Here is a 19,598-nt window from a genome sequence, read left to right as displayed (position 1 = left end):
TGATTTACTCTTGATACCTAATATAGCTCTGCAAAACCTTTGCCACCTGACACTTACACCTCCCTCCTCCACCTTATCTTCTATTTGTTTATCTCAGACTCCTAAGCAAGCTAGCCCCATTCTTGGACCAACACAAGCCCAAGTCTAACGGATGTGTATGGATAGCAACAAGGCTACATTCAGCAGTGGCAGGAAGACAGGCACAGAGATGGCAAAGTGGCATCATTCTCACTGATATGGCTTGAAGAGGATTTCAAAATGAGAGCAAAAGTTCAAGCAGCAGAATGCAGTTCAGCCATGCTGGCACTCTGGGGGCTGTCTGAGGCCAGTGAAGCTTGGCTTGCTGTTACCTGTCACATCCCCATTCCCAAGAGCAAGCAGCTGCTCTGAGTGTTGCACTGCATTGCAAAATCCCCACATGCAGCCTGAGGAATGGAAACAGCGAGGCAGAAATCAATCTGAAATGTCCTATGCTAGTCTCAGATGGATATAAATAGTGGCAGGCTCTTTGGAGGCTCTTTGGAGGACCTCTTTGAGAGCTGATCCCATCGTGTGCATTCTCAGTATTGCCAAACGAATGGCAGCATTCCCCAGTCATCAAGGGCCACAGTCTAGCAAGCCGTTTACCTTCAAAGGCGTAATGGGCCAGGAATCCTTTATCTTCTGTGCTTTCATCACTCACAAAGTGCACCCAGACCTGGGGGGCAGCTATGACTAGTGGCACAGGGGGTGCAGCCCGACCACAAAGTTTGGCTATCAGCTGTCCATCAGCATCCCCTGAGTAAAGAAAGAAAACCCCACAGTGTTTTAAATCCTCCAAGGACTCCAGCAGTGTAAAGGCATGCAGAGCAAACGTGCACTTCCTTTGTTTTTCACTGGAAAACACAGAGAAGTCCAGGTCAGACTTAAGAACTGGTTATGTGTGAAGAGTATAGATAGAGTGCTGCAGCTCATCCCTGGGATCTAACCCTCCACCAAAAGGAAGCTTTCTCTAAAGCTGTGTTATCCACCCTTTTACTAGCTTGGGCTCCTTCTCCTGCACATTTTCCTGCACCCATGAGATCCAAAAATTCTGAACATGCCCTCAAACATCTGCAGTAGAGTGGGAAGAGATAGGACAAGGACCTGCTGGCATGGAAGCTCATTGAGCCTGTTTGTGACATTCCCATTAAAGCCAGGGGGAATTTTAAGTTTTCTGCCTTGTAGGAATGTGCTTCATCCATCAGCAAGCTGTCACTGATACATTAGTAGTGGGCATCTCTTTCCCAGGGAGCTCAACATCCTGGCTTTATATGGCAAAAAAAATGCCCAAGCTTGGCTCTGCCACCACACCACCAGCACAGAACCATAGAATTATTGCAGCTGGAAAAGCCCTTTCAGATCACCCAGTCCAACCATGCTTTAACACTGCCAAGGCTGGGGCTAAACCATGGCCCTCAGCACCACAGCTCTGCCTCTTTGAAACACCTCCAGGGATGGGGATTCAACCACCTCCCTGAGCAGCCTGTGCCAGTGCTTGAGAACTCTTTCAGGGGAGAAGCTTTTTCTTAATGTCCAACTCATACCTCCCCTGGAGCATGTGGGTGCCTGATCATTTAATAAGGTAATGCAACATCTTACCCTAAGCAATTTGAAATGTTTTCTCCTTTTAGACTCAGTATTTCTCAGTAAACACACAAAGTGCTCCCTTCTCCCACTCAGTGCCATTGTATTGTGTGGGTAACTCAAAAGAACTGCACACATCTCAGCCTCACTGGGGGCCCCTCGAATGTCTCACTGTTGTATTGGCCTTTGCCTAGTCCCACGCTGGCTGTGCTGGGGCTCAGACAGCACAGAGTTCAGTGCTGTTCTGCACTGTCTGCATCTCAGTGCTTATTTGTCTGGACAAACTGCTGACCTGGGGTATCAGACTGGTCATGGAGCTGAAGACCAAAATGAACACTGCAGTTTAGATGACAGGCTGTGTAGAGCAAAGCAAGTCTACATTTTTACCTCTTCATTTTGTCTGGAGGCCTGAGGTTCACACTAAAGTGAGAGCAGAGGGCACTGGTGAGCACCAGACCAGATATGCTCTGTCATTTCTCTCCCTGAGCTCTGGTATTGCCCAGCCCCAGTGCACACATGGGAGCATTTCTGAGGCTGAGCAGCTCTGCATGCTTTGGCTCTGCACAGAAAGGTCTGTGCTGTACAACCAAGAGCTCTCATCCTAGGGAATACAAACAAGGATCTAGCAGATTCTTGCTCTCAGCCCTGCCTCTGACCTTTCAGAACCAATTTTCTGCTAAATGACAGCCCGCTCTCCAGGGCTGACAGACGCAGCCCCTCAGTGAAGAGGCCAGCTGGGGCCTTCACGCCACACCGGGATTAGCCAAGTGGCTTTCGATGACATTTCCAGTTGCTGGTTCTTACAGACAGTTCCTGATGCTCAGATATGGAGATGCCACTGGTGCATTAATCCTGGGGCTGTTCTCCTTGTCAGTGCTTCAGTCAGTATTGTGTGGTGCAGTCTCACAGGAAATATGGATTTGTTTACAGGGAATTGTCTTAGGGAGTACAGAAATGAGGCATGGGTATGCAACCCAGAGGCTGTGAATAACTGAAGCATTCTTTACTCTGCTCCTGTCCCTGGAGACACTTCAGGAGCAGGGAAAGAAAGGGGAAATCATGCTTGACCAATCTGAGAGCCTTCTAGGATGGTGTGACCATCTGGGTAGATGAGTGGAGGACAGTGGATGTTGTCTGCCTTGATTTCAGCAGGGCTTTGGATGCTGTCTCCCGTAACATCCTCATAGGCAAGTGTGGATTAGAAGAGTGGGCAGTGAGGTGGGTTGAGACCTGGCTGAACAGAGCCCAGAGGGTCATGAGCAGCAATGCAAAATGTAGTTGGAGGCCTGCAGCTAGTGGTGTTCTCTAGAGGGCAGTACTGGGTTCAGTCCTGTTCAACACCTTCATCAATGACCTGGATGGAGGCACAGAGTGTACTTCAGCTGGTTTGCTGATGATACCAAACTGGGAGGCGTGGCTGACACCCAGAGGCTGTGATGCCATCCAGTGAGACCTGGCCAGGCTGGAGAGCTAGGCAGAGGGAGCCTCATGAAGTTCAACAAGGGAAGTGTAGAGCTCTAAACCAGTACGGGTCAGGGGTTGAGCTGCTGGAAAGCAGATCCATGGAAAAGGACTTGGGAGTCCTGGTGGACAGCAAATTCACCATGAGCCAGCAGTGTGTCCTTGTGGCCAAGAAGGCCAATGGTGTTTGGGTGCATCACGAAGAATGTGCCCAACTGGTCAAGGGAGGTTCTCCACCCCCTCTACTCTGCCCTGATGAGGGTGTGCCCAGAGCTTTGCGTCCAGTTCTGGGCCCCCAAGTTCAAGAGGGACAGGGAACTAATGGAGAGAGTCCAGTGGAGGGCCACAAAGATGCTGAGGGGACTGCAGCATCTCTCTTATGAGGAGAGGCTGGGAGACCTAGGCTCTTTAGCCTGGAGAAGACTGAGAAGGGATCACAGCAAGCACTCTGCAAACACATCTGAAGAGGATCTGGCACAAAGAGAGCTGCAGAACATGATTCTGCTGAGCACACAAACCTATTCGCAGCTCCAGGTGGTCATACTGGCAGGCCTGGTGATGTTCCAGGTGGAAATCCTCAAAAGAGATATAGATGGAGGAATTGTAGCGTGAAGGGTTGGCAATGCTCCATTCACAGTTCAAGTTACTTGTGTAATTGCTCACACCATCATGACCAGGGGAGGAGAAATTCCCTCCTGCATATCCCATTAGGGTTCCACCACAAACTGCAGGGGAAAAAAAAAAAAGCAGCATTTATTTTTTTTAAAAAAGGGAAGAATTCTTGCAGGAAGAATTCTTGCCCTGTTTATTCTGCTCTGTTGATGTCAGCAGCACAGGTGCTGCTTAGATCAAAACCTTTTCCTTTTTCATCTTTACTGCTCTATACAAGAGAATCCTTCAGCATTGATTGGCAAGCCTAAAACCATCCATGGAAAGCAAAGAAAGAGTTCTCCATGGTATTGAATATTCCAGCAGCACCACCAATACAACCAGCATGGTTTAACATCTGGATAGAATCCTACTGCAGCTCCAGTTCACTGTGGCTCAGCCCTACTGATTGCCTCATTCTAGACTTGAGACTTTTCTGGAACATACCCTCAAGAGCAGTGCACTGTTCCTACAGGAGGATGCTTGGGATGGGGGAGCTGGAAAATCAAATGTGGAAGACTCAAGGCTGTAGCATTAAGGATCTGCCAGCTGCCTGCTCTCTGGAGGCTGTGCTTGCAAAAGTAGGTTAGCTGCTCTCTTTCACAAGCGCCACCAAATTCATTACTCCCCTGAGTAATAAGGAGGTGCTTGAATTATTCAGGTTTTCTATGGCACTGTGGGTTTTGAGTCTTCTCAGGGAATGAGGCCACTTCAGACCATCTCTTTCTCAATAGAAAGTGCAAACCCATAAATCAGTAGTGATCCATACCAGAGGTTGTTCTTCTCATTTGAATTTTGACACAACAGGCACATAAAGTCTGTAACTCCCAGAGATCCTCCACTTCTCCACATCCTTTCAGCTCATTAAAGATGTGAGCTACTCCCACCAAAGAGAGGTAGGAGACAAACAAAGGCACCAGAGGCTGGTTGCTTATCCAGGTCACGCTTTGCCACATGGCAGTACTTCCAGCTATGAAAAGCCTCACCCAAGTCACGCAACTCAACCCCACACCATACCTGCTTCTTCACCAGACGTGTATGAGGCACTGAAGCCTCTGGTGGCGTGGGACATGTCTGTCACCAAAATTACTTTCATTGCATTTCCAGAGGATTTCACCTGGGTACCTGTGTTTACCTCACCACACAGCTTGGCCAGGCGGGGAGAGTTCTGTCTGAGGCCATTGTAAACCTGTTGGGGCACAATAAACTCTCATGAGATGAAAATACAGTCCTAGAGGCACCTCCTGTATCATTTAACAGTGCTTCACATCTTTAATACAGGATTCATTGATGTCCCTCCCAGCAGGTTAATTCCCAAATCTACTGAAAACTTTGGAACAGGCTTCCATTGCCTTGAGCAGAGGAGGCTTTGAAGGAAAATATAAAAAATTGCCTGGCAATTGGCAGAAAAAAACAACAACAAAGATTTGCCACTCTCTTTTTATTTCCTTCTTATTATTTTTACAAAACAAACAAAAAATCACAAACCCCAACCAAACAAAAATAAAACCAAAAAATCCCAGGGATTGAAACATTTTGTCTGGGACAATGCCTGTGGATTTGCTCAATATTGATATCTTCAGTCACTTCCTAATGCCAGCCACTGATCCTATTCATTCTATTCCAAATGATCATCTCCACAGCCCTGCTAAAGCCAGCAGCAGCCTCATCAAAAATCTCCTTCAAACTCTTTTTTGCTGGTGGGGATTTTTGATGAGTTCACACGTTTCACTTTGTGATGATCCAGATGTATTTTGTCGTTTCTTCCACAAGTCTTTAGCCTAGGAGTTAATTTGCTCCTTTCTGCTGCTATCTCAGCAGTGCAAGCGAGGCCTGAACCATGTTTCCCACTGAGATTTGGACTACATTAGAGTGCTGAAGGCACAAAAACTGGCAGCACAGATCTTCCTTTAAGAGATCACTGCTTCATTAATCAATAAAAAGCCAGCTCCCCATAATCTATCTTTATCTGTGAAGGAAAAGAAAGGGAAGATCATCTACAAATCCCAAGGGAGAGCTCCCTCACCCCTACATGTTTCTGACCATGCTGCCACTGGCTGCTCCCTGCACTGCTACACTCAATGAAGGGAAGCTAAACTGCATCTTCCATTCCTGCAGTTTCTGGAGGCGTTTGTACATCTGACCAGGATCAGTTCTGTCTGCCAGTTTTTCGGTTGGTTGGTTGGCATTAAATAACCAAAAATCTGAAATAACCATGGTAAAAATACCCATGGGGCTGACAAAGAGGCAGAACTTCCTGGGGTCTCCCTTTCCTTCAGAATATGCAAGGTTAAACACAGTAGCAGCAGCTGGTTGCAATCTCTATCTTCCTTTTCCTTTTCCTTTTCCTTTTCCTTTTCCTTTTCCTTTTCCTTTTCCTTTTCCTTTTCCTTTTCCTTTTCCTTTTCCTTTTCCTTTTCCTTTTCCTTTTCCTTTTCCTTTTCCTTTTCCTTTTCCTTTTCCTTTTCCTTTCTTTTCTTTTTTCTCTCTTTTTGGTTTCCTTTGTCTTTTGCTTTCCCTTTTTTCATTGACAATTATAAATAACAAGAGCAGTAACAAGTTCAAAAGTCAAAAGAGACAGAGATATTATATCCACAGAAGAGAGACACGGAAAGCTTTCCAAAACACCAGAGCTTTTCCTCATAATCACTAAAGAACCAATTCCAATTATTTCCTCAAGTCCTCCCCTCTATTTGGACCACAACTCAAAAATTTCCATGCTCGAAACCAAGCAGATCATAGAATGGCTCAGGTGGAAGGGACCTCAGAGCTCATCTACTTCAACCCCTCTGCCAAGGGCAGGGACACCTCTCAACTAGACTCAGTTGCTCAAGGCCTCATCCAACCTGGCCTTGAACACCCCCAAAGAGGAGACACCCACAGCCTCCCTGGGCAGCCTGTTTCACAGTCTCACCACCTTCCTATTGAAGAACTTCTTCCTCAGCTCCAGTCTAACCCTGCTCTCCCTCAGCTTCAAACCATTCCCCCTTGTCCTGTCTCTAGACACCCTCACCAAAGTTCCTCTGCCGCCTTCCTGGAGGATCCCTTCAGGTACTAGAAGGCAGCTAGAAGGTCTCCCCAGCGTCTTCTCCTCTCCAGGCTGAACACCCCCAGCTCCCTCAGCCTATCCTCACAGCAGAGCTGCTCCAGCCCTTGGATCATCTTTGTGGCCTCCTCTGGACTCACGTCAACATCTCTGTGTCCTTCCTCTGCTGGGGACACCAGAACTGGATGCAGTATTTGAGATGGGGTCTCACAAGAGCAAAGCAAAGGGGCAGAACCCGCTCTCTTGGCCTCCAGGTTTGACCAGCAGATGAGTTCAGACACCCTACAGAGAGAACTTTCACTTAACCATTCTCCCCAGATGAAATTATGATTTATCTTGAAATCAGACGTAGACCTATAAATGCCATCACTGCCTGATGTCCATTAATGCTCCTCAAAGAGATCAGGAAAAGTGCTTCCTGCCTTCACAGCCTACTCACAGCCACGTAATCTGCTGAGCACCTCCAGTGTTCTTCAGTCTGCAGGTCATTAAAGGTCAGAGTCACTCGCCGGCCTTCGCCCACTGCGATCCGCCACTCACACACGCGGTTGTGTGGGTAGTGGTTGGGGTAGTTGGGAGAGGTGAATGTTCCAACAGGGCCAGTAAGATCCCCACCACATTCTGAAACACCCAAACAGTGGGACACTTCTTAAAGCATTGCTTAGAGAGTTACAGCAAAAGCAAACTTTCATAAAGCATGTGGAAGAGCTCTGGAGAGATTGGTTTGATGTGCCTGTCCACCCAGATGTTTGTCAAATGGCTCAGCTCCTGCCAGACTGCACCACTCAGTCCTCAGTGCAGCTGCATTATCATTGACCACAGCAGCTCCTTCCAGCCTGTGGTGGTTTGAAACTGTCTTTTTAATTTTTCCTTGCAAAGTTCAAAACAGAGAAAGTGAAAGAATGTAAATAAGTCACTATTGGGTGTAAGAAAGCAAAATAACGATTGTTCTAAACACTTCCATTGGATAGATAGAAATGTTTAAGAACTATTTCCCAAAACAAAGCAGGCATTCTGCACATTCTGTGTTCGGCAGTGGGGGCAGTTGCTGGGCTGTCTGGCTGCTGTTTCTTCTTCTCTTCTGGCTGAAGATAACACGTACTGACCTTGGCAGCTAAGTTAACAACTTTCTGCTCTAACTAAACTCTGCTTCTCTGTCCAGGGGGGTCGGGGGGGGAAGCTCCTGGGAGAGGGAGGCCCCCTTTGGGAGGGTCCCCTTGGGGGGAAGCAAAGGGAGATTGGTTGTGTTTTTCTGTTGATTGTATATATTTGTAAATGTTGTGAATTTTGTATATTTGTACATATTCATTGTATTTCATCTGCTTGTAAATACAGCTTTTCATTTGCTTCCAGACTGGGCTAGCCTGGTTATTGTCGGTGGGGGGGGAATTTCAGCTCACACCGACACACAGCCTGAGCATTAGCACTCCCTTCCCTGAAGGGCTCATGCCAGGCGTCAGCAGGCTGAGTGACCCCCAGGTTTGATAACCAGTGACACCAGCCCTCACATTCTGCCTCTCAGATGAGTGAGCAGAGCTGCACACAGTGAACAGGGTCCTGCAGTGGGCACTGAGGAAAGGGTGGGGGTTCCTCTGCTGGTCAACTGTGCCAGGCAAAACTCTGCCAGGGATCTTAAGCACCTCTTTTCCTGTACAGTTATTTTGTGGCCTTCCTAATTGTGTTCTGGGCATGGAATGAATTTGCTTGCTGAGGCTGGTGGTGTACATCTCCCAGCTTATGCTTGCTTGCCTCTTAACAGACAGAGTTTAACACCCTGCAGTGAAAGGTTTGGTTCCTTTCCTCACCCTCACAGACCTCTGCATAACAGCCCAAGCTATGTATCCACCTGCATTACAGTTTTGCTAACACAGTTTCTCTTCTCTCTTTGCCTAAAAGGGTCCTGGATGTGGAATAAAGCTCTTTGGGAGTTTGCTTCCCTTCTCTGTTATTTTAGTACAGAAGCAAACACAAAGAATAAGAAAGCTTTCAGCTGAGCTTTTAAATAAGATGGAAGAAGTTAAGAAGAGTTGTCAGTAGTATTTTCAAGGCCATTAGCATGAAGAATTTCTTTTCAGGTATCCATATTTTGGCAGGACAGGCACTGCATAGGCACTGAAGAGCAAGAAAGAGAAAAGTGAAACAGCAGCAGGTCTGTGTCCTCGGTCCTAATCAGAGCAGCTCTTGGAAGTCACTGTGCTCAGGAGGAGAGGCAATGGGCACAAACCGGAACCCAAGAAATTCCACCTGAGCACATGAAAACATCTTTCACTCTCAGGACTGTTGAATACAACCTTGAATAGGCTATCCAGAGATATTTTGGGGTGTCATTTCCTGACTGGCCACCGTCTTAGGAAACTTCCTCTGCCCAACCCTGCCTGAGCATCATCTCCAGTCTCACTGGTTCTGCAGTCCTGTGATTCTGCTTCAAACTTGCTGGTTAAAAAACTCTCTGGCTTAGGGAGTTTTAAGAATAGCACTCACCCCAGAGGGACGGAATAATAACATAAAGGAAAATCACAGCATTTCTTTACCTTCCTCCTCATCAAGAGGGATGGGGGGAGGGTATATTACAATGTCCCTGGCCTGGTTGCTGGGAATAAAAGGTGTGGAAGAGTGTGTGACCTGCCACTAACGGCAGCATCCATTATAGTTTACCCCTCAAAGCTTCAACCTGGCTAAGTAGTGATCACAGTGCTCTATTCATACTTGGCCTACAGTTCAAATTGAGGAGCAAATACAGAGCCCTCCAAGAAGCAGAGATCCACAACACATGCTGCTAGTCTGTGCTGTAGATTCCCTGAAAGTAACTTGAACCTTGCAAATCCAACCTTCAGTACTGGAGTCAAAGCGCAGTCTGAATCCTCCAGCTCTGACTGATCCATCAGTGACAAACTTGACATAAGCAAAGCTGTCAGAGGTGTCCACAGCATCAGGGAGAGTATTGCCACAATACCTGCCCAACACATTTCCTGCCAAAATCAAGGACAGAAAGATAATGTCAGTGTATGATTGATAGTTACACTGAAGGATCACTCTCCATTTTAACGACAGACAGGAGTAAACCAATAACATCAAGTTACTGCTGAAACAGCAGGGTTTGTGTGTCTTTGCTTCAGCAAGGCAGACAAAACATTGTATGTGGGAGAGGTTCATTCTGTACCCAAAGGGAAATGCCTTCAGGAACCTCTGGTGAGGTTTCATAGCACAGGGGAAGGGGAGACAAGCACTGAAAGAGCTCTCAGACCAGAAGCGTTGTATTCTCGGATCTCCACAAAGTCATTTGTGCACTCAGAGGAGTTTTGGATATCCAGGCCTTCCAGTCTGATGGTAAGATAGTGGCCCCTGGAACCCTGTAGAAGCCATTCACACAGCAGGTTGTCTGGATACTGCTGCTCAGGGTACCCCACGCTCTCGATGATGCCAGTCTGTCCTACCACTGTCCCGCCACAGGGAGCTGCAAAAGGAAGAACATTGCTTGGTTGACTGAAGGACCTCAGGGAGGGGACCTTAGCCTTGAAGCTAATGCACAACTGACTTGTTCTCTACCCGTGTTAATAAAGCAGGAATTGCCTGCCAGCAGATAATCTTCCACGTTCTCCTCCTAATTCAACCAGGTTTCTTGTGTTCTGTTTTGTTTGTTTCCCACAGCCCCCCTTCCATTGCAAGCATCCCTTCCTGTCTTTCCTATCTGTTCTTAACTTGAATAAACTCACAGATTTCAAGGTCTATGTCTAACCTCTACCCATGTCCACATTTATCAGATCAATCCTGGAAAGCTGTATCCTCTAGCTATAAAGAAATCTGCTAAATGTGGATCTCAGTTGTTTATGACTGACAAAAGCTGACCACTGCTTTGTGTCCACAGCTATGGCTCAGACTCCGCTTTCCTGCACCCCCTTCCTCTTCACATTCCACTCCTTATGATGGCTTGGAAAGGGACCACTGCCCACTCTGGGAAACAGTCCTTTATTTTTCATTTTCTCTCTCTGAAGGCTCATTTCTCTGTGGTACCTGCAAGTGTCAGTTCAGAACACTAAGGCTCACAGCAAATAATATTCCCAGGTGGAATTTACAGGGCATGGCAGCATATTCTGCCTGTCTCCTGGCTACAATCTTTGTGTGGCAATAACAGATCTGTTCATCATCTCTGTTCTGAGCGATTCCATGATGTCTGGCATACAGCTGAGGTACTGTGAATCTGTTATGGGCAAGCAAAAATTGTGGCTTCATGTACTAACGATGTTTTCTTGCAAATTTCTTCAGTTTTCACCCTCAGAAATGCAACAGCAAACGGTTGAGTGTTTGAGACTTAACACATCAGCAACACTGTGTAAAGCAATAGAGCCTCTGAGAAATGAGCAGTGCTTGACCTTCCTGCAGGGGTGGTACCAGCTCCACAGCTGTTGTTCTTCAGAGGTTAATAACATGATAAAACTCAAAGCAGCAGCATAGTTCTGAATCTGAATCTTACAAGCAAATTTTCAATTTGCTTGTAAAACTTCACCAGTGCTTTCCACCCGTTTTTGCAGCCTCAGAGCAAATAATTTGTAAGTCTTTTCCCAGCTAACAAATACTGATCCTCACTGTGTGTTCCTTTTTCAGTCCAGTGTCCAGTGGCAGCATTATTATTACAGCTTGATTTACATTTTCATAGAGCAGCTCCTACTTTAGTTCTTCTCCTGCCAGCTCTCAGCTGATCTCTGCATTGCCCTTTAGGCTCCAGCTCAGGAAAGTGACACTAATTTTGCCTGCATTACATGACTATCCACATTGGCCTTTTTCTGACTGCCCCTTTGACAACTGCCTTTGCAAGAGGTTATCCAGGCTTTATTCCCACTGCTGCAGATCCATGAGCCCTTTTCCATTCCCCTTACCATGATTTTCACCTCTTGCTAGGAGCAGAACATGCTGAAGATAACCCCTCTGATGATTCTGATGCCTTAGCTAACTGAGACACATATCTGCCAGTCCACCTCTTAGGCATCATCTAAGCCCAGTTACAAAAGCCCGACACTGGAGACCAAACCACTGCCTAAACCCAGGGAAATTGCTAAATGCAAACATTACCTATGGAGTATTTGGCCTTGAACCCCACGTGGGTGGCACTGCTGTCAGACCTGAACCTCAGGTACATGACAGCTCCTGAGGATCTCTCTGAGCCTGGCATCAAACCTCCACAGAGCTTGGCCATGACAGGGGCAGTGGAGTCGGCACCGTTGTGCAGCTCCAGGTAACTGGAAGTGCAGCTAAGAGAAAAGAATTTTCTGTTCAGTTTACAGCAGCAATAGTTTGAAGTAATTTCATGGCACAAAGCCTTGAAGCTGTAGTGAATTAGATCAGTTTCCATGCAGTTTGATCAGGGCAGAATCAACAAATTCATAATCAATCATCACAGCTATGTAATATTTGAATCAAAAGAGGTGCCAGAAGCATTAAGAAAGGTTCATCCCAAGCCCAGCTGATGATCAGATCAGACCTGCCAGAAGCAGCTCCTGGGGGAGGGCTGACACAGCACTGCTAAAGGAGCTGTGACTGTCTCTAAGGTTTTTCTGGCAGGATTCAGATTCAGCAGATACTCCCTGTCAAGCCTCATTGATGGCTGATGACTACTGAATTAAGGAGCAACTATAAGATAGTTGAAGGGAATAATTCAAATCTCAGGGCTTCTTTAGGTGGGCACAGAAAAACCCAGAGTGTCTTAACTAACAGCTGTGCCTTCAGAATGGTGCAGTGTCCTGGGAAGCCAGAGAGAAAGAGCTCCTTTGAGATTCTCCACCCTGCAGCATGTTTTCTGGACGTGATCTCACAGGTGAGGCTCACCTGCGCTCTACAGGGGTCCAGCCCCAAATCAATGAACTTACAGCATCTGAAAATGAGTCCTTCTTTTATGCTTCAGGCATGGGGTGCAACACAGGTAGACCCATTGCAAATGAGCAGACAGGCAATAGAGAAGGGAGACAAACTGTTGTGGTGGTAGCTCACTGGATTTAAAAGCACCTGACTGAAAATGTGAACATGAAAGGCCTGGAAGGCACAGATTGTACAGAAAGTAACTTTCTGCCATGGCTGCTTTCTCTCTTGCCTTTAAATTAATTTCTCTTATCCACTGAAAAGTCCTAGGAATGTTCACCAGTGGCCTGATAGCTTCAGTGATCTCTCTAAAAAACTTCCTAAGTACTTCTGGTTGCAAATCTGGAAGTGCACTCTGGGGGGAATTAGATAAAATGAGAGGGAAAGAAGAGTGAGAGTGGAGTGTCTGAGGAAACACAGGGTAGGTAACATGGGTATGTACTTTGGTGAAGGTTCAATGTAGAACTGATCTTCAAACTGCAGCTCTACAGCACGTCCACTCGGAGCAGTTATGGTCCAGACACAATCAGCATGCAGGGGATAATTGCTGGGATAGTTGGGGGAAGACAGATATCCATTGGGACTGGAATCAGTGATATAAATGTTCCCTCCACAAGCTGGGAAAGAAAAAAACAGCCAATAAACCTCAACATGTTCACGAAATGGGTGAGGCACCCAAAATATCAGTTATTACTCTAGTCTAAATCAAGGGACCCCTGGGCTAGAGGAGGGGCTGAGGGAGCTGGGGGTGTTGAGGCTGGAGAAGAGGAGGCTGAGGGAGACCTCATTGCTCTCTGCAGCTCCCTGAAGGGAGGTTGCAGTGAGCAGGGGGCAGCCTCTGCTCCTTGGTGGCAATGGACAGGAGCAGAGGAAACGGTTCCAAGGTGTGCCAGGGGAGGTTCAGGCTGGATCTCAGGAAATCTTTCTTCCCTGCAAGGGTTCTCAGCCATTGGAAGGTTCTGCCCAGGGCAGTGCTGGAGTCCCCATCCCCGGAGGTGTTTCAGCAGTGTGTGGAGCTGGTGCTTAGGGACATAGTTTGGTGTTGAGCCTGCAGTGCTGGGTAGAGGATTGGACTGGATGAGCCTGGAGGACTCTTCCAGCCAGATGTGTTCTGTGATTCTGTGATTTTGCTGCTTACTGTGAGACTACCTTAAATACAGTAGAATACTATGTTCCTATGCTCCTGCTCACCTAGCCCTCTGCATTTCCAAATGTTCATGGCCCTGAATTAAGCTGCCATTAGCTCTTCCTCAGTTGCTTCTAAACAAAGCAGGAAACATTTCTTACTTGTTGCTTTCCTAATTCCCAAGAACTAGAAAGCCTACAAGTCAGACTGTGAATCATTCCCACTTCTGCTTTCTAAATCCTGAAATGTCTCAGACAGCAATGGATGTGTGAGGAATGCCAGGTGAAGCAGACACGAGGATCTGCTCTGCAAAAATACTTTTACTTTTATCAGAACCTTTCTGTCAGAAGCTCCTATACTGCAGCAGTGCTGCTTTAACACAGGGCCTTAGACACATTTTACAAGCTGAAGTGGTGGCAACACTGTTGTACAGCTTCTCCCACTCCCTTCATGAACCTCCTACAGTGTTGAATCACAGAATCATTCAGGTTGGAAAAGCCCCCCTGGGATCACCAAGTCCAACCACTAACATTACTCTACAAGGGTCACCCCTAAACCATATCCCCAAGCACCACATCTGAACGACCTTTAAACACATTCACAGTTGGTGATTCTACCACCTCCCTGGGCAGCACATTCCAATGTATGACCACTCTTGGTGGGAAAAAGTTCTTCCTAATGTCCTGCCCTGCTGCAGCTTGAGGCCATTCCCTCTTGCTCTGTCACTAATTACCTGTGAGGAGAGACCAGCAGCAACCTCTCCACAACCTCCTTTCAGGTAGCTGTAGAGAGCAATGAGGCCTCCCCTCAGTCTCCTCTTCTCCAAACTACCCATCCCCAGCTCCTTCAGTTACTCTTCATCAGATTTATTCTCCAGGCCCTTCCCAGCTTCCTTGCCCTCCCCTGCACTGGCTCCAGCACCTCCACATCACTCTTGTATTGAGGTGCCCCAAGCTGGACACAATATTCAAGGTGTGGCTTCACCAGAGCTGAGCACAGGGGGACAATCACCTCCCTGCTCCAGCTGGACACAGCATTTCTAATCCCAGCCAAGATGCCATCGAAGGCTTAGCTTCACCAGATACTACATGGTGTAGCAACTTAGTAGAGTATTAGCAGTAGCACTGAAAAACAGTGCCACCTGGGCACACTGCTGGCTCATATTCAGCTTCTTGTCAATTAGAACCCCCAGGTCCCCTAACTACATGGCAGCAGGGTAAAGTAGGCAGGAAACAAGCACTTAAACATTGGAGTAGGTGGACAGGTTGCCTTAGCTCTGTCAAGTCACAGTGTTTAACAGGGTGTGTTCCAAGCAGCTCATGTCATGAGTGCAGTGGAGTAACTACAAATGCCAAGTACCTGATTTACCTGAGTCTCTATGTTTTTCTCCCTGTCAAGAGCTGTCAGCTCTGACAAGGAATGGGGTTTTTTTCTCATCTGAGAGCAAAGCTTGTGAGAAATGTTACCACCTTGCTAGACACAGCAGCCTAGATCATTGCTGACATCATTCAGCATTGGTTCAAAGTAGTGTTCTTGTTTCCAGGGGATAATCCCTTTCCTGTATGAATTTTGAATATTGTTTGTTCGTTTTGGTGTTTTGTTTTGTTTTGTTTTCCACTTTAATGTCTTCAGCACTATGGCCTGGAGCTGGCTCTCTTTATAAAGGAGAAATCTGAGAGTAGGATCAGACTGTGTACTGAAGAAGGAAATGGGACATTGCTGTAGAACTTAGTTTTATTTCATAGACTTACCTAGACTCTTGGCCTCATATGTCAGTTTGAATCCTTGCCCCTCGTTCCTGCTGTCAGAACTGAAGTGGACAAAGAGCTGATTGTCTGTGGTGTGCACAGTGGTAATGGGGCTGCCTCCACAGAATCGTCCATTCCCTCCTCCAGACACCAAAGGTGGGGCAGCATTATCTAACCCATTTTTCAGCTAGAGGAAGATAAATTGCTATTGTCACTCAAGGGGACAGCCATGGAATGTAAACTCTGAGTACACACCATCCAGCTTCCAGCTGAGAGGGGGAAACTATAACCTAGTGGTTAATTAATGCACAGCAATAAATGAGAGACAGAGAGAGAGAGAGAGAGAGAGAGAGAGAAATAATCTTTTGTCTTTCTCTTTGCCAATTCCATTCCCTGGTAACCTGGGCTGCTTTACTGACACTGACATCTGGAAGATTCAGTAGCTTTGAGGATTTGGTGACCTAGGCAATAACCTCACCTCTACATAATCCCCAAGGCTGCAGGAAGGATCCTCACTCTCAACCTGGAAAGGCTGTTCAAAATGGACAGAAATGATGAAGCCAGAGGCTACCACCACACGCCAGGAACAATTCATATTGGGAGCATAGTCTTGAGGGTAGTTGGGGGATGTTATCACACCCCTGCTTGTGTGCAAGTAGCCTCCACAACCTGAGAAAAAGGAGATGAAGCACAGAAAAAAATATTTGCAGCAACTATTCACATAGTGATCTAGAGTAAAACCCTGTCCCCTGAGAGCAAGAGGTGAGAGGGGAAAGCCAACGTTGAAGCAGGTTTATGAAGAGTTGAGGGGCATGGAGCAGTGCACACAGTAAATGATCTCCCAGCACAAGCTGGCAGATTGCAAGGTGGCACACACCAAACATCTTGCCAGAGAGAGTCAGTTCTCAGGCTAAAAGCTGAGTGAGCAGGCAGCTATGCCAAAGAACTCTCATAGCATCAGCATACGCTGAGAGTATTGCTTCTAGCCACAGAGCTCCAGCTGCCAGGTAGACCTTCCCCTGGTTGCCCATTGCTGTCTTGACACCTTCTTTGTGCCTCAATCCATCCAGGAATCTGTTATCATCCTTGCCTGCATGTGGGAGGAGTGCCACTGGAAACTGCTGACGTTCCTGCTGGAACTTACACAGCTTCCTGCTTCTGTCTCTGGTTTGTGTCTGTGCTTTGTGCCATTCATTTCCCTCTCTCAGTTGAGCATTCTCCCACCCTTCAGCTGAGCTTTTAGAAACTTAGGCACTTTTCTTACTCCCAACAAGTGACTGGCCTGGCTCAATCAAACCTTGCTGTGTTACATGGCTGGAAGAATTTTAGCTTGACAGAGTCAGACCTTTATTAATGCACATTCATGAGATGGGAATAATTGGTCTGTGGGATTAATTAGAGTGCAGACAGATGGTTACAATGCCAGAGCCTTGTCTTTTCTTGTCCCATTGTTAGCATCAAGGGAGGCATTTTTGTGGGGAAAATCTTACTTTTGTGATAAGAGGCATTAAACCCAGCTCCAGTGACACTGGCATCGGCCATGAAGTGGATGAACATCACCTCTCCAGTTGATCTTATTGGCTCAGGAGGTTCTCGTCCACACAGAGTGGCCAGCACTGGAGAAAGACTAGTGTCTCCTGAGAGCAAAAGAAGACACATCAGTGTTAACTAAACCAGCTCCCATCTGCCTGGTGGCTGCTGTGGCTCAGTTTCAGGCAGGTGCTTCTCAAGATCTTTAACCCTTTACAGAATAAGAAATATTTATAGACACCACTAAATATTTTGCTAGACATTGCTAGCTGTATTTTATGCAGCAGAATAGCATGCTCCCATTGCTATCTAGGTGGCTTAAGCTCAGTGAACAGTTCTGGGTGCTGGGGTATCTATTGCATGCTGATGAGGTAAGGCAAGACTGGCTCAAGACTAGCTTCTCACCGTCTCGGATAACAAGGCTGTCGTAGTCGCATGAGCTGTGAGATTCTATGTCTAGAGCCAGGATATTCAACTCCACTGTGGATCCAGGAGCTCTGATAATCCACATGCAGTCATCAAAATTTCTGTAGTTGCTGGGCCAGCCTGGGGAGAAGAGGGGTGAAGGTGTTTCTGCAGCCGTCACAGCCCCTCCGCAGGCACCTGTCACACACAAGAAGACAAAAGCATCCTCGTTTGAAACTGAGCACTCCCTTCATGCCATTCAGATGACAATCCCAAAATGCAGCAGGGTGGGTACAGTGAGCATGTCTGTAGCCACAGGAATGCTTTTCTTCAGTTTGAACTGGGAGTACAAAACCTCAACACCCTGAGCTGTAAGGATGTTACTCTGCTGCCAGGTGCAGCGGTGCTGTGACCTGTTTCACCAGGAGGAATACCTGGCGAAATACCTAGGAGCATCCAGCACAGAGTAACACAGGATGCATGTCAGAAAGGGATGGTGTATACAGAAACAGTTTAGACCCTCTTGAAACTGAACTGCTTTTCTTCTTCCACTTTTAATACCTTGGGGCTACAGGTTCAGGTCAAGTTGCAGTCCTTGCTGGGGTATACAGTGGCTCAGTGGCCAGCACATACATCCACTGGTTCCTGCCACTCTGCAGCAGGGCACCTCACAGAATCACAGAACCATTCAGGCTGGAAAAGATCCTCAGGATCATCAAGTCCAACCACTGACCCTACTCTAGAAGGGTCACCCCTAAACCATATCCTCAAGCACCACATCCAAATGACCTTTAAAAACACCTAGGTGTGCGTATTTATAATACAGGATTGGTGACTCCACCACCTCCCTGGGCAGCCTGTGCCAATGTCTGACCACTCTTGCTGGGAACAAATGTTCCCTACTGTCCAGTCTAAATCTGCCCTGCTGCAGCTTGAGGCCATTCCCTCTTGTTCTCTCACTAATAACCCGTGAGAAGAGACCAGCACCAACCTCTTAACAAGGTCCTTTCAGAGAGCTGTAGAGAGTCATGAGGTCTCCCCTTCAACCCATCACATTATGATACTCTCCTTCAGAGCCCAGGGATCCTCAGTCCCTCTGTCCCCAGGTTTAGAAGGAAGATAAAGCACTATGTCCTAGTTAGTCTAAACTTTCTCTCATTGAACTTGCTTAGTGACAACCAGTGGCAGAAGTAGCATATTCCTTACCCCTGCAGGAGCTATTTGTCAGAGGTACCTGATCACACTGAGCATATTCTCTTGATTTATGGGTATGAGATTGATTGTGGTGAGACATTTCATATCAGAGTGGCCAGTGATTTAAGAATGGTTAACCTCCAAGGAGGCAGTTGAGGCCCCCAGCCCTGGAGAATAGCATTGCAAGAGGGATGGAGGAGTAATGAAAGCACATAAAAAGCTTAGCTCTCATGAAGTACTTGTATAAAGAAAGCCACACCCTCTAGCAACATGCTCATTTGTGAGCCACTGTAGAACAGTCTACCTGAGAGTCACAGAATCATAGAATGGGCTGGGCTGGAAGGGACTTCCAAAGCTCACCCAGTCCAATCCCTCTGCACTCAGCAGGGACATCCTCCACTAGATCAGGTTGCCCAGAGCCCTCTCCAGCCTCACCTTCAATGTCTCCAGGCACGGGGCCTCAACCACCTCCCTGGGCAACCTGTTCCAGTGTTCCACTGCCCTCATGGTGCAGAACTTGTTCCTCACATCCAATCTAAATCTACCCTGGTCTAGTTTGAAGCCATTGCCCCTGGTCCTGTCCCTGCAGGCCTTTGCAAACAGTCCCTCTGCAGCCCTCTTGTAGCCCCTTCAGGTACTGGCAGGCTGCTCTGAGATTTCCCTGGAAACTTCTCCAGGCTGCACACCCCCAGCTCCCTCAGCCTGTCCTCATAGCAGAGCTGCTCCAACCCCTGATCATTTTCATGGCCTCCCCTGGACCTGTTCCATCAGGTCCATGTCCTTCCTGTGTTGAGGGCTCCAGATCTGTACACAGTACTCCAGGTGAGGTCTCACCAGAGTAAAGTGGCAGAATCACCTTTCTGGATCTGCTGGCAGCACTGCTTTGAATGCAGCCCAGGCTGCCACTGGCTTTCTGTGCTGCAAGCTCACACTGCCTGCTCCTGTTCCAGCTTCTCATCCATCGCCATCACCAAGTCCTTTTCCT

At 47.2% G+C, this 19,598-nt stretch overlaps 1 protein-coding gene across 1 annotated transcript in view; it reads right to left on the bottom strand.

The window, feature by feature from the left end:
* CUBN (cubilin) overlaps nucleotides 1-19,598 on the bottom strand; it is a 162,792-nt gene that overhangs the window by 47,662 nt on the left and 95,532 nt on the right. Inside the window, exons 40-51 of the mRNA XM_054390004.1 lie at nucleotides 17,420-17,617; nucleotides 16,975-17,121; nucleotides 15,963-16,153; nucleotides 15,488-15,671; nucleotides 13,053-13,227; nucleotides 11,828-12,006; nucleotides 10,005-10,214; nucleotides 9,589-9,729; nucleotides 7,200-7,381; nucleotides 4,732-4,903; nucleotides 3,585-3,791; nucleotides 628-777 (exon numbers count right to left, since the gene is read on the bottom strand). Coding sequence (XP_054245979.1) covers nucleotides 628-777; nucleotides 3,585-3,791; nucleotides 4,732-4,903; nucleotides 7,200-7,381; nucleotides 9,589-9,729; nucleotides 10,005-10,214; nucleotides 11,828-12,006; nucleotides 13,053-13,227; nucleotides 15,488-15,671; nucleotides 15,963-16,153; nucleotides 16,975-17,121; nucleotides 17,420-17,617 — 2,136 coding nt within the window. The remainder of the gene's footprint in view (nucleotides 1-627; nucleotides 778-3,584; nucleotides 3,792-4,731; nucleotides 4,904-7,199; nucleotides 7,382-9,588; nucleotides 9,730-10,004; nucleotides 10,215-11,827; nucleotides 12,007-13,052; nucleotides 13,228-15,487; nucleotides 15,672-15,962; nucleotides 16,154-16,974; nucleotides 17,122-17,419; nucleotides 17,618-19,598) is intronic.

This window comes from Indicator indicator, chromosome 20 (assembly GCF_027791375.1).
Source record: "Indicator indicator isolate 239-I01 chromosome 20, UM_Iind_1.1, whole genome shotgun sequence".
In the NCBI taxonomy this organism is placed as follows: Eukaryota; Metazoa; Chordata; class Aves; order Piciformes; family Indicatoridae; genus Indicator; species Indicator indicator.
Note: the sequence above shows the minus strand (reverse complement) of the source record. Positions and strands in the feature narration are given on the sequence as shown.